Source organism: Mercenaria mercenaria, chromosome 6 (assembly GCF_021730395.1).
Source record: "Mercenaria mercenaria strain notata chromosome 6, MADL_Memer_1, whole genome shotgun sequence".
NCBI lineage: Eukaryota > Metazoa > Mollusca > Bivalvia > Venerida > Veneridae > Mercenaria > Mercenaria mercenaria.
In genome coordinates, this window is record NC_069366.1 from 56,891,537 (window position 1) to 56,905,017 (window position 13,481).

A 13,481-nucleotide genomic window follows, 5' to 3' on the forward strand; every position below is an offset into this window, starting at 1 on the left:
TTCACACCTGTCGAGAATGATTATCAGGATAAAGAACTCTCCCTTAAGGTAAATGTCGTGAAGAACTATCCTTTATTATATTTGGCGGGAATCGAACACGATTTCTCAGTGCAATTTCCATATTTATAGCAACTGAAAAGTATAGTCCGTCATGTCAACAAAAACGATGAAAACAATCGTTTGAAGCATTCTAAGGTGTATTTTTAAACGTAAATCGTCAGCCTTTTGAAAACAATAAGGGTAATTTAAAGGGTGGCAGGAACTAGATACATGTCTTGTCTGTCTGTAAATACATTTTAAACGGACTCCGCACGTATTTTGAAGCAGCCCTTGATTTTGAAAAAACATGACCAATTTTGTATTCAAATTCGTTATCCTACGACTTATGAAAGAGTCGTAGTCGTAGTTTGACTATCTCATCGTATACTTCGTTCCAAGACGAATCCATTGGTATATACTTTTTATAACTTTTGTTAAGTAACAAACCCGCAAATCTAAATTATTTAAACCCACTCTTTTTCCGATAGAATGAACCTTAACGACGATAGAAAACAAGTGTGCACTCAGCAAATAGCAAGTCTATTGTCTAGTGGTCAACATTCAAGTTTGTTCAAATCATGACCCTGGTGTCAAAATTGACTGCGCCCCGGGATAAACAGTTTTTTACATTGACTTATATAGGGAAATACCTTTTAAAAATACTCTTTTTAAGGAACCTTAAGGCATTTGGTGTGGTCTAGTGGTTTTTTTTTACCAAGATTGTTCAAATCATGACTGTGGGGCCAATATAGCCCAAAACCGGACGGTCCCTTGTTTTGCACAGACTTATCATGCCCCTCTTCGAAGGAGGGGTATATTGTTTTGCAGATGTCGGTCGGTCGGTATGTCAGTCGATCCGTAGACCAATCCATTATTGCAGTAGACACGACTACATTTGGGGAGGCATCATAACCGAAACAATATAATAGCTATGGCTCCAAGCCAAAAAGCAATTCAAAGTATGAGCGTCGTTCCCCTCGCGTGATTTGTGCGTGTCATATCTGACATGTACAGGGAGACACTAATTGTTTTACTGTTTGCCACCTAAGTGCAAAATAATCTATAAAGAGGTCTGTGATACTTATGGAAATAATAGTGTCATTTAGCACCGTTATTCGTTGGATAAAACGTTTCAAGTTAATGGGAAGAGCAGTTGAAAGACAAGAGAGGCGTTGCATTGCGAATTCCTGTTCCAAACACGTGTTGTATAGAAAAGATTTGAAAAATATTTTTAAACCGCCACCCTTAAATGGAATGAAATACATCCACCTTTTAAAATTGCTCATGTGCTTGAATTTCAATCCTATCCACAGGATCTGGTCCAGTGTGATTATTTGTTATTTCCTAGTCCGAAAATGTTTCTTTCATGGCTCAGATATTCATATAGAAAAGCCTTGGGTTCAGCTATTATTCAGTGCCTTAATAGTTACCTCTTGAAGATTATCAATCATAAATAGAATTATGAAATTGTGTATTAGGTATATAGGAATGTACATTGAAGTTGTTTCAAACTGTTCCTTTAATGAAAAGTTATGGAGTTGCATTAGTTTGGGAACAATCCTAGTATACTACAAATACCAGTATATTCTATACACATGTACATACATTGGATTGGCATTATTTTTATGTTTTATTTTCAACCGAGTTTTATTATTGCTGGATTTTAGTTCACCTTGGAATAATTTAATTTACACTATCTCATCCAACAAGGCATGTTTTCAAGCCACACACGTAATATGAATGAAATCTATAAAAAGATCTTTGGAAGCATAAAATATCACAAAGCAAAATAGTAGCAGACTCTATTTGAATGAGTATGTTTATGAAACATAACGGAATGTGCAACTCCCGTTATGTCCATAGTACCAGTTTAAGCGGAAAACTCATATGTAATGACACTATCTTTACAAATACTTAAGACCACAAAGACATTTCGCATAAAATTATGAATTTGGGCAAACATCGTCACCGCCGATATCAATATATAACAGTTTCTTTTAAGGAATGGTTAAAAGTTAGTGGTATCTGCGTCTTTTTCTATAGTTGCAACGTGTATTGTCTTTTCAACTGGCATTTCATCGTTCCTGAAAGAGAATTAAAATCTGGTATAGAATTTTGACAAAGTTTTCAAGTACATTTTTGGTTTACACTGAATTGTAGAAGATATATTCTTATGATCATGTAACTTAACAGATTATAATATTTGATATTTTAAAAGAGTCTCAATGACAAAAGTTTAGACAACCAAAATGTAAATGCATGGTTGGATTGTAGCAGGTTTATAATGTTCATTTTGATTTCGGCGATATACTATTCCGTAGATATTTTATATATTTTTTTTTCAAACGAAGTATCTTGTGACTTTTTTAGTACAATCAACACCTTATCTTCTGGGTAACTTTTAAAATGATCACTATATAGAAATAAATCATACTTTCCAAACTTCTCTCCCTGTTCGATTGTCTCTGGAAGGTATTTGTTCAGAGTTTCTGGAAGAAATATGGCCGCTATTCCTCCAACAATAGACAGACTACCAAATATAACTTGAGGTAGAGCTACACCAAACTTGCCACCGACAAGTCTGTCCTGAAAGTTAAGTGCATAATATCTTAATGCGTTTGTAGACCTCCTTCGCCCAAACATTTTGGTAAAATTGTTAACAATGACTTTTTTACTTTTAATTTAAAATGTTAGTTAGTGATATTGCGTTAGAATTTTCTGTGAAATAAGAATACATGTAAGTGCAAATTTTAAACAATAATGGTGTCCTTCACGCAGGCATGTACTAACCATCGTCTCGTCTTAGTTGAAACCACAGGGCAAAATGTATAACATGTAGAGAGGCGACTGCTCTGGCAAGTTTAGTATTTTTTTCTCCGGCACCATGATATACAGCTTAGTGCGTATACTTGGATACGCTTTTTAGTAACTCGGTTTGCACTCATTGCACCATGAAGATCTGGCTTCAGTATTCATTTTTACCGAGATCTTATTTTCTGTTATAGTAATTTTACAGGCATTTAAAATAATATGAGTTCTGAGTACTTTACCAAGTCTGCCACATATGGAGCGACCATGCCGCCTACTCGAGCCATACAAGAACTAGCACCCATTCCAGCGTTTCTTACTACTGTAGGAAATAATTCAGAGGAAAATATGTACACGGTTGAAAATCCGGCAGACAGTCCCATTTTGCCAACGAGAGCAAGCACTGTTGTAACCACTGGTTTGTCTGGAAAGATAAGATAATGCTAAAGGAAAAGAATACTATTCAAACGGATAGTTATCTTCTAACTACTAGCAATATGACTAGGACAAGCAAAGGTCACTGGGTTTCAAAACTGTAACTTAAATTGCTACTTTTGTAATACCTAGGTATGGTTCAGTGTTGTTGAATAAGTTTCTGGTCCTTTGGAATCTTGGAGTCCATTTAATATATTTGTATATATCTGTTTATATCTGTACACACACACACACACACACAGTCAAGCCCATTCTGCTATCATTTAATTAATTGTGTTCAACCTTATGATGTCTGGTTCATTACTACTCGGATAAATCACGCGAAAGACTCAATTATTTGATAATTTTTATAATATGAAAAAGAAGGGGTAACTCTGTAAATTCACAAGATAACAGTCAACATACCTGCAAAGAAAGCACGTTGAAAATAGGAACACCGACTTGGAACGGTCAATGAAACTTTGTAAAGGGATGTTGTATGGGGTTTAACAAATGAGTGATATACCATCCCACACCGAGCCTAAATTCATCTTGGAATTCGAGGAAGCATATTTTTCAAAATATAAAAAGTACAAAATACTACATATGTAACAAACCTGGCAGATACAACAAGGTAAAGATCGTTCCAATCAGAGCAGTGCCTCCAATCAACATACTCCCGACCATCACTGGTTTTCGACCTACCCGATCCAGTATCAGCAGGCACAGTATATTTGCCGGAAGTTCAACCAGAGACTGTAGCATAAAGTTCAAATACAAGTCGCTTCCAAGGTCTCCAATGTTGAAAGCAAGTCCATAGTACCCTAAACACACGACTAGCCTGTAATTTATGCATTAGACAAATAGAAACAAAGGTTCAAGTCAAGCTAGTTAAGCAGTACTTTGGTACAACTTCTTCATGTATATGGTATATTATATATATATGCAAATAAATATTTCTATTTAATTTCCGATAAGCAGTACAGAAAAATGATATATATAACACTTTCATCTTAAAAATCCGAACAACAGATTTATTCGTTTATCAAAACCAATAAAGTTTTCATTCATAAGAAGTACTGGATTTAGTGAATGAATGTTAACTAACCAAACACATCATACAAAGACTACTTTATTTATAAGCTAAATGTTCCAATATAATGCAAAAAAGACTTACCTACAGTAAGCGTTAAATAAATTCGTTAACAGTTTGAAATGCAATAAGTAATCATATATTCACTTTTATATTTTGCCTGCCTTAACAGAAAATATTCCAACCCCATTGTCAACATGATAATAACATATACCAGTGTAACATTGTCTTATGTAATATCATCAACATATATACATATGTTACAGATATCCAATCGCAAACCATTTAACACCAAACTATTTAAAACTTTATACCATATTGTAAATATCAACACTGTCCTGATGCCAAGCACTCTGGAAGAAAATAGGTTCCAAATCTGACCCTGTAAAGGCCCTTGATCTTCGTCGTCAACCATAACTTTGTCAAAAAAATTTTCAGGTAATGTTACTTTATTCCATTTTGCCCATCGATTTATTACCGCTTTTGCTTCTTCTATTCTTCCACGTGTGCAAAGCCAGCGAGCTGATTCTGGAAATACCCTTTTACTGAAAATGAGCAGAGAAATAGGTCAATAAATACATTGACTTACTAAGGTTTCATCTCGTGCGGAAAGCAAGCAAGCGGACTCTGAAAATAGCATTTTACCAAAAAGTGAGTAAATGTAAAATGTAAGTCACTTCCTTTTAAGTTTTGTATTTAATGTTAGATTGAGGTGTACTCTGTGGCAGTGGTTAAGATAGTTTAATTTAACTTAAATGTACCTTAACCATAATATCGCTCCGGTTGTGTTATGTGGAAGTCATTCGATTTCTACATTGGTGTCTACTCGGGTCTGAGACAAAGTTTAGATTGGCATTTGCGTTCTCTTTCACTATCAAAAACTGTATGGCTGTTCAGTGTATAACTAGGTATCGATCATTAGATACAATCTAAATTATTCGCAGAAAGATACTTACAACCACAAAGGCAGATAAATAACTCCCGGAACAGAAGCAACTATAAGCAGGGTACTCCAGTCCCGAATTCCATAAGCTATCGCTGCAAGACCAATATGACCGAACGAAGACATAAAGGAACTTAAATAACCAGAGAACTTCCGCATTGACGGTCCAACAAATTCAATTTCTGAAAAATGCGTGGAAGTTTTTCAAATTTTGTACTGTTTTAACATTTTGTAATTCTGGAAGTACTGTTTCTTTAGGACTGAATAATGGTTGAGAAAGACGTTAAACCCGAACACACACACACACACACTGTTTCTTTGTTTGTTTCTTTCAATTACGATTACGTTTTTTTGGCGTAAACATGAAAAAAACTAAGAGCAAAGAACCTTCACACCGACGATAAAAACTGCCACCTTCTTCAAAACTCATGTAAGATATTACAAGAGGTTCTTACAGAATTCATAATTTTATTTACTTTTTTCTTTCAATACAATTATTACTAAAACATCGAAAGACAGAATCTATATTAGTAACAATGCTTCTCATTTGGTTATAATTAATTGACTTCCACAATATAAGATGCTTATATGGAATCTGACAAACTATATTGACATCGGATAAATTCTTGAAACCTGACGATTGTAAGAATTTAACGGTAAGGATTCTGTACCTTACGTGTGCTTTTATACGTACTATCAGATAAGTCAGAAACAAATCGTATCACCTGGGCAGTTTGCTTAAACATTTTATTAAGACGAAGAGATGACGATGCAGTTATTGTGTTGGAACTCAGGCCTTGCGGTACATTCTTTTTATTTATATATTCTTTTAAGTTCGAAAAGGATTTAAATCTCATTATAACTGATTGAACTTCTTTCCAAATAGATGTTATGCATAGATTCAATAAAACATTCTAATATGTTCATCAATATTCAAACCATTGACAACTATTAAAGAAAACAATTATCGGAAATAGGATTGAACAAGATATTAGTGTATTTTATGTTCAAAACGGAATATATGGCAGCCACATTTTTAAAAAAGCAATGGAATGTAATAGAATTTAGGAATTACTGATTACAAATGCAGGCATCCAGTGTCCCACGTTGAAGAAACCGACAAGAAATGTAAGAATGACAAAAACAGCATAATTTGGACTCCAGGCCATTCCAAGAGAGCAAAACAAGATGAGTGTCAATGATGTGCACATGGTCATTTTACGCCCAAACCTGCAAAAAGAGCATAATGTAAAATTGTCTTGGTTATAGATGGCGCTGCTTACGTCATACATCGTTCAAAGATTACGTCATATATAGTTCAGATATTACTAGAATGTTAATGTTTGTCTCTTTACCAAAGTAAATATTGTCATTTAAAATCCTTGAAAAAGGCAGACGGTTACTTTGTTTGTAATGCTTAACACGATTCTAAACGAAAACACTTTATCAATATACTAATATGCAGATATTGTAGATATTATATTAAACTAAAATGTAAAAGAATCATTTTAAATGTCTATACGTAAACCAGTACATATATACGCAAATCATTCAAATGTCCTTTATTGCGAGTGTGAGCTTTGAGCATCATGATGTCAAAAATAAAAAGAAACGAATGAAAACAACTTTACTTGTCAGAGAATATCCCAGTCAGAAAGGATCCAGCAAAAATTCCAGCAAAGTTGACCATCTGTGCATTGGATTTTAATATCTTCTTGTCACATACCATGTTTAACTATGAAATTAATGATATATTATCACCAACTGCATAAGCTTTTAAAAGATAGTACTATAATGTAGGTACAATACACGGCAAAAAAGGACCGTTTCTTTAAAGGTATACTAGACCCAAATTTCATATTTGAAAACATGAACAAATTCTACATATAGTTAATGTGAACATAAAAATAACATGTTTATGTGTATTAATAGTACTAAGCATTAGATTAAAATCAGTACACGTTTTGCACATGTATGGCTGAACACGGTATAAATGTTTACTGCCACTAAAAATCTGGATTTAAACAATCGACTGTTACTGATTGAAATATAATTACGGATGCAGCTCCTCTACATACAGAATTAATCTATATAATTAGTTAAATTAAATAAATTGGACGAGGAGTTTTTACATTTGAAGTAAATATCTAAATATTTTAGTGACAGATAGTCATTGAATATCTCTAAAATTACAAAGCCATCAGAAGCCATACAACAGTGCATAAAAATATAATGAAGAAGTAGCAAAAGCAAAAGATCGGCAGTTTCAGATAAAATAGCTATTCTGAAATCAAAATTTCTTTACATCAGCGCCAAGAGATGTCTTGAAGATAGACTTGTCATACACCCAACGATTGCATTTTTCCAGCGTTTCGGTGTCATCGTCGGTGATTTTAATGTAGTGGCACTGATCATATTTATAGTCCTCGGTACTTGGAGCAAGAGGAATCGTTCTATTTATAGCAGCAAGATGATTATCATCCTGTATAGCGTATGTATCATTCTCCCAACCAGGTACTGCACACCTAAAATATCAAACAAAAGGTAACTGCACAACATGTGGCAATATATAGAGCAGCGTTTAACGACGAAAGAATGCAAGTGCAAGGCATATTTCAATATAGGCATTGTTTAATGCTTTGAGCCGGGAATATGTGGCAGCATGAAGCGGTGTTCAATGGATTAAGTGGGACAATGTCATAGTATAGAGCTTGGGAACATGGTATAATGAAAAGCAGTGTCTAACGTTATAATGTGACAATATATAGCCGTGTTTATGGTTGTAAAAGGGATGTATGTATAATATACATAATGGTTTTGCGTATATAATTTGGAGTGGTGCTTAACGTTATTAAAAGCAATGTAGCAATTTCAAGCGTTGTTTTATGTTATATGTTTGCAACAAATGCAAATACAAGTGTGGACAATGTTATGTAGCAATTTGGATAGGTTTTCAAAGTTGCAAAATTGGATAAGGTTGCCAAGTTGCAAATTGAAGCTGTGTTTAACGTTATGAGTAGAAACCATGTGATTATTTAGAAAAGTGTTTAACGTTTTAATTTTTCGACTAAGTGATAGTTTGGAATAATGTGTTACGTTTTAAGTTGAGAAAACGTCAAAATAAAGAACTATGTTTAACGTTGCAGGTAGACAGCATGTGACATTATAATGTTTAGCGTTCTAAATGAATTTGAATTGGCAACTGACTTTTAAGTGGAAAATGAGATGAAAATGAGTGTGTAGTTTTTTATTCTTATATGATACATAGTGCTACCATATTTGATTTACTACTTTACATTTATTTATTTTGTTGGGTTTAACGTCGCACCGACACAATTATAGGTTTTATGGCGACTTTCCAGCTTTAGTGGTAGAGGAAGACCCCAGGTGCCTCTCCGTGCATTATTTCATCACGAGCGGGTACCTGGGTAGAACCACCGACTTTCCGTAAGCCAACTACGTTATATAAAGGACGCTTCAGAATAGAAATGATATAACAGATGGTGTGCACACTGTAACGTTTATTAGGCGGTCAGAATGACTTACTAGAGCTCTGTGCCAAAAAAAATCCGCGGGACGTGTTACTTCCAAGAAAAAGTAGTTCCCTATTTCATTTTTTTTATATTAAAGACATTTCAGAATCGCAATGATATATACAGCAGAACCTTACTTATTATAAATCAACAATTCGAAATGGTTATTTATAAATCACTCGGTCTACGCATTTATGAAATTATTCCGAAAGCGTATAACCTCTTTGTATTGTTTCGATGTATAACAACACACTCGTAGTTCCTCTTTATATAATTTCTTAAATATTTTTTCAAGATTTTTATATTCAAATGCGAATGGCAGTATAATGATTAACATACTAAATAAAAAATAAGGTTTTATGGTACTAAGTATATATATCTTATCCTTTGTGTCCTGTAAAGAAACTGTCATTATGTTATATCGATAAAAATCATCTTTTTTGAAATTCTCAAAGTAATATATTGATATAATTATAAAACACCTAAGCGAACGTTATGTTCTCTCTGTTATTTGAAAATAGTTAAGAAATCGTAGTATCAAAACTAGATTGATTACAAATATTTTCTTATTTATAATATTATGCTGAAAAGAATAATACCTGTGTTCTGGAATAGCTAACACGAAAAATGAAGTCAAAATCAGAAGTCCTGCATAGGCACTGGTGGACGAGGCCACCCATACAACCCATCGTTGATAACGCCCATATTCGCCGATCTCTTTGTATATTAAATCAAACTGCATCTTTTTAATTCATACATTAAACGTAAAAATTTCAAACCAACATATTCAGATGTATATGACGACGTAAATATTACAATATGTTATATAATTGAACTAAGTACCGTTGATATATGCCTAAATGACTTTAATATAAGATAGTATACTGTAAATAGTTGATAACATAATAAATAGTACTGTTTCTAACCGCTTGTTGTCTTTAATCATAAATGCAAAATAACACATTGTAGAGTCGCCGGGTAAATTGTCGGCAGTTAATCAAAACAATATCCAAATGCTTGTTATAGGTAATATGTCAGTGACGTTGGATAGCAAAAATTGTTGATAGCAAGCTGTATCATAATAAATAACATTATGTAGGAGAGTGCATCATATGTTTACTTAAACTTTAGGATTTTAACGAATGCGTGAAGTAAGCTTCAAATACACACTATGACTGAGCATAGATTAATTAACGTAAAAATGTCTTACTTTCTATATGAATTTAGCAAGGTCAAAATAACATGTTAGCTTTTGTATGTATGCCTTCAATAAATATGACAGTACCTGGATAAAATCAAGTAATTGATGAGAATGACATCTGTTTGTTTACTATTTCAAAGGCTGCACTTTCTATTTTCTATTGTTCTGATAATAAGCTTAGTAGACCTTTATAACGGACACGGACAATGTAATCGTACTATGTACTATGGTCACTATCTGGGGATTTTCTCAAAACACAAAAATTGTAACCACAGGATTTCGTATTTTTTTTAAGATATTAATATAATAAAGGTTTTCTAGTAATTATAATTATCAAGGCACAACATATCTTTATAATTCTTGGCAGTGCTGTCGTCTGCTGCGAATAAATCTTGTCCTCAAGGAGAACACAGACGAACACTTTATATTTACATATACATCAGATGAAAAAAATACCATGTTCAGTTTAATCAAACGTCACATACCTGTAATTTTATTTATTGTCATTTGATAAAATACCATTGTTTACTTTTGAAATTTTTGAGAATTATTTTGACAGTCTATCGGCAAGCAACGCGATTACAGCATTTCATCGTAGTGGCAGTAGATACATTTTGAACTAAATTCATTGGATTGTAGCTGTTTTTTTGTATAGGTAAAACAATTCTGACCTCAACTCAATAGACCATTGCTAGGTCTTTTCACTCAAATAAGTATAGTTTATGTCAGAACATTATCTACTAATTTAGATACAGCGAATTTGATCCAAACAGCTCTAATGCAATTGCAAGCTGGTGTTTTTAACTATGTTATTTCTCATGTTTGGTGATGATAATATGTCATTCTAAACTCTTGACCGAAAACCATTTTTCTATTTTCAGTAACAAACAAGCAGCTACCCCATATATATCCAAGCCTTTCTATATTAGAAAGCTACCTATAAACAAAGTTTTGTCATAACATCTCGTTGTTATTTACTGTAATTAAGCTCAATCAATTTAAGCGAATAAGGATTTCTATAATATGTACTCACACCGACGTCTGTGTCGGTTTTGCTCTTCGCTCTCGGGTCAAAGTTGGCCACCTTCTAAATTTTTCTAGTAACTGCCCCTATAATCATTAAACCTCATATTTTGTAATAGTGTTGGTTCAATTTTAAGTCAACCTTCTCAGTGCCTTCTTACTACAATCACTATAATAAAAAAAGCAACATTTCTTAAGGACTGATTTTATTAAAGGATAAATTTCTCATATGCTCCAACTCTTTACGCCTGTACAACTGGCAATGGCTTCATCTCGTATCTCAAAAGTGCAAATAGGCAAGTAAGAACAAACAGTAAACCACATTATTTATTTTATAATAAAATAAGCTTCTCAAATAAATAGGTACTATTTCTGTGAAATACTGATGTTTTACCAACCGGAACGGAATATATTGCAAAACTTAACTTTCGTTTTGAACAGGCTCTATATCACAACTCTCGAAAGTGCTGACGTAAAACAGGTAATCTCTGATAATCGATCTTTATAAATGTCAGTTACAGTCATTTGTGATTAGAACTATATTGCACGTTTAACTGAAATAAGGTTCCAAATTGGTACAGAAAGTAGTCTTTTTGTTTTGCTACTTAGAGCCTCCTCGGAAGTATCATTAGCCCTTTCCTCCACTTACTTTAATAGTCAACAAAAATATGTGGATCCAGTGTTTACATGCTGTATTATAGCTGATATTGTTTCTAAGTATCTATTTTCCTCCATCCCTCTGACTCTTACACCCTGACTACCAAAACATGAGACAACAAACAAATAAGTTTTATGTTGTTCTAATTTTTAAGTATTGTCCCAAACACCCAGATCCTTCAACCACCCAATTACACTCCTACACCGACCATCAGTTATCTTTGTAATTTCTATTCATATTCCTTTCTTTTTTAATTCCTTGTGTATCTTTTAGTTGTTTTAGAGCACCCCATCCTTTACAGTTACAAATACGTCAAAGATCACTGTTTATGTATAGCATGCAACTTTACAGGATTAAACTTTACCTCTACACAATTTAAAAGACAATGCGCTGTAATTATAATTATACTTATTACATACTCCTTTCTATTCCCCGTTAAGTTAACACTGGTACCGGAATCGTCAATATTTTTCCATACACTGACGCCTGAATTTCATATCGGGTGCTAATAACCTATAAATATTCTCGATACACACTAAGTATATAATAAGTTACCATGATTCCAATAATATGTTTGAGAAAACCCCTCAAATTTGACCGCTGTACAGAGTAAGTTTACATTTACATTTCCATGTCCGTGTCCGTGATAAAGGTCTATTAGTGAGTAGTTATTATTTCATACTGGTACTGACAAATTGTATTTAATTTCTTTAATGACATTTCTGAAAAGTTGACTACAAGAATATACATATGCGTGTGTCTTGTGTGTCTTGTTACAATTTCCCAAATTGAGCTTCGTTGAGGTTATTAAAAACGGCCTCGACTGACTTCCCATTGAAGTGATAAAATTAAAACATGGTGGAAAAGGGCGTTAATAACATGATTACATTGTTAGAAATTATATTAATAATACCATTAAATATCACGTAAAAACAACATATAACTAATTGAAAATTGTTATTACTAACAAAAATACAAGTCTAATTATATTTATATTTTTGTTGCTAATAAGACTTTTTATTTTTTATTCGATAATGATGAAATACACATTTTCAATAGCTGTTTCGTTTATCAAGTGCAACGTTTAGACGTCACGTCATGTAATCAATACTTCACACCGAGTTCAAAATTATTATTGTAGATATTATTTCTAACTAAACAACCATTAAAATACATGAAATAAAAAAAGAATATGTTTGGAGGGCGTTTTTTTTTTTTGGCGAAAATCTGGCCACCGGCTGGAATATCTTTTTTTTTTGTACTTGAATTAATCTGTATTTTTCACTTTTACTGTCGCAGCAAAATTCCCTGACGTTTCGAGGAGACAATGGACATAACTAAATAAAATTTGAATAGCTTCAAGAATTATCTCCAAAGAAGAAAGGTCCACGAAAATAGCGAAGCGGCAGAATTAATTTTGGGAATATTCCGTATGGTGTACTTTCAACAAGATAAAGTTAGACCTTTCATTCAAAACAAAATCTATATCTGCAATATGATTTTTTGATTGTGAAATTTTGAGAAAAAGTCGACCGTAAAGTAACTAATCACCTTCGCAAGAGCACATAAAAGATGAATGCATTATTGTGAGATCATAAAAGAACAATGTGCATTTTACTAATTCTAGAGTCTAGAAAAATTGAACACTAGAAAAATGTTATTCGGTGTAATAACACTGGGTGACCAAAACACTCTGCTTATGTTACATATGGGAAAAAAGAAATAGAATAAAGTTCCTATATATCAAACAAGAGTAAAACCATAAAAAT

At 33.1% G+C, this 13,481-nt stretch overlaps 1 protein-coding gene across 1 annotated transcript; it reads right to left on the reverse strand.

Annotated features, from left to right (window-relative positions):
* Nucleotides 1-1,084: 1,084 nt before the first annotated feature.
* On the reverse strand, nucleotides 1,085-9,680 carry LOC123550479 (organic cation transporter protein-like). The gene is made up of 10 exons (XM_053546019.1): nucleotides 9,430-9,680; nucleotides 7,603-7,822; nucleotides 6,929-7,032; nucleotides 6,373-6,527; nucleotides 5,311-5,479; nucleotides 4,669-4,899; nucleotides 3,879-4,102; nucleotides 3,090-3,271; nucleotides 2,474-2,625; nucleotides 1,085-2,123 (listed from the first exon to the last, which is right to left on the reverse strand). Exons 1-10 carry the CDS (start codon nucleotides 9,570-9,572, stop codon nucleotides 2,048-2,050), a joined length of 1,656 nt encoding a protein of 551 aa, XP_053401994.1. The 5' UTR covers nucleotides 9,573-9,680; the 3' UTR covers nucleotides 1,085-2,047.
* Between the last annotated feature and the right edge of the window lie 3,801 nt (nucleotides 9,681-13,481).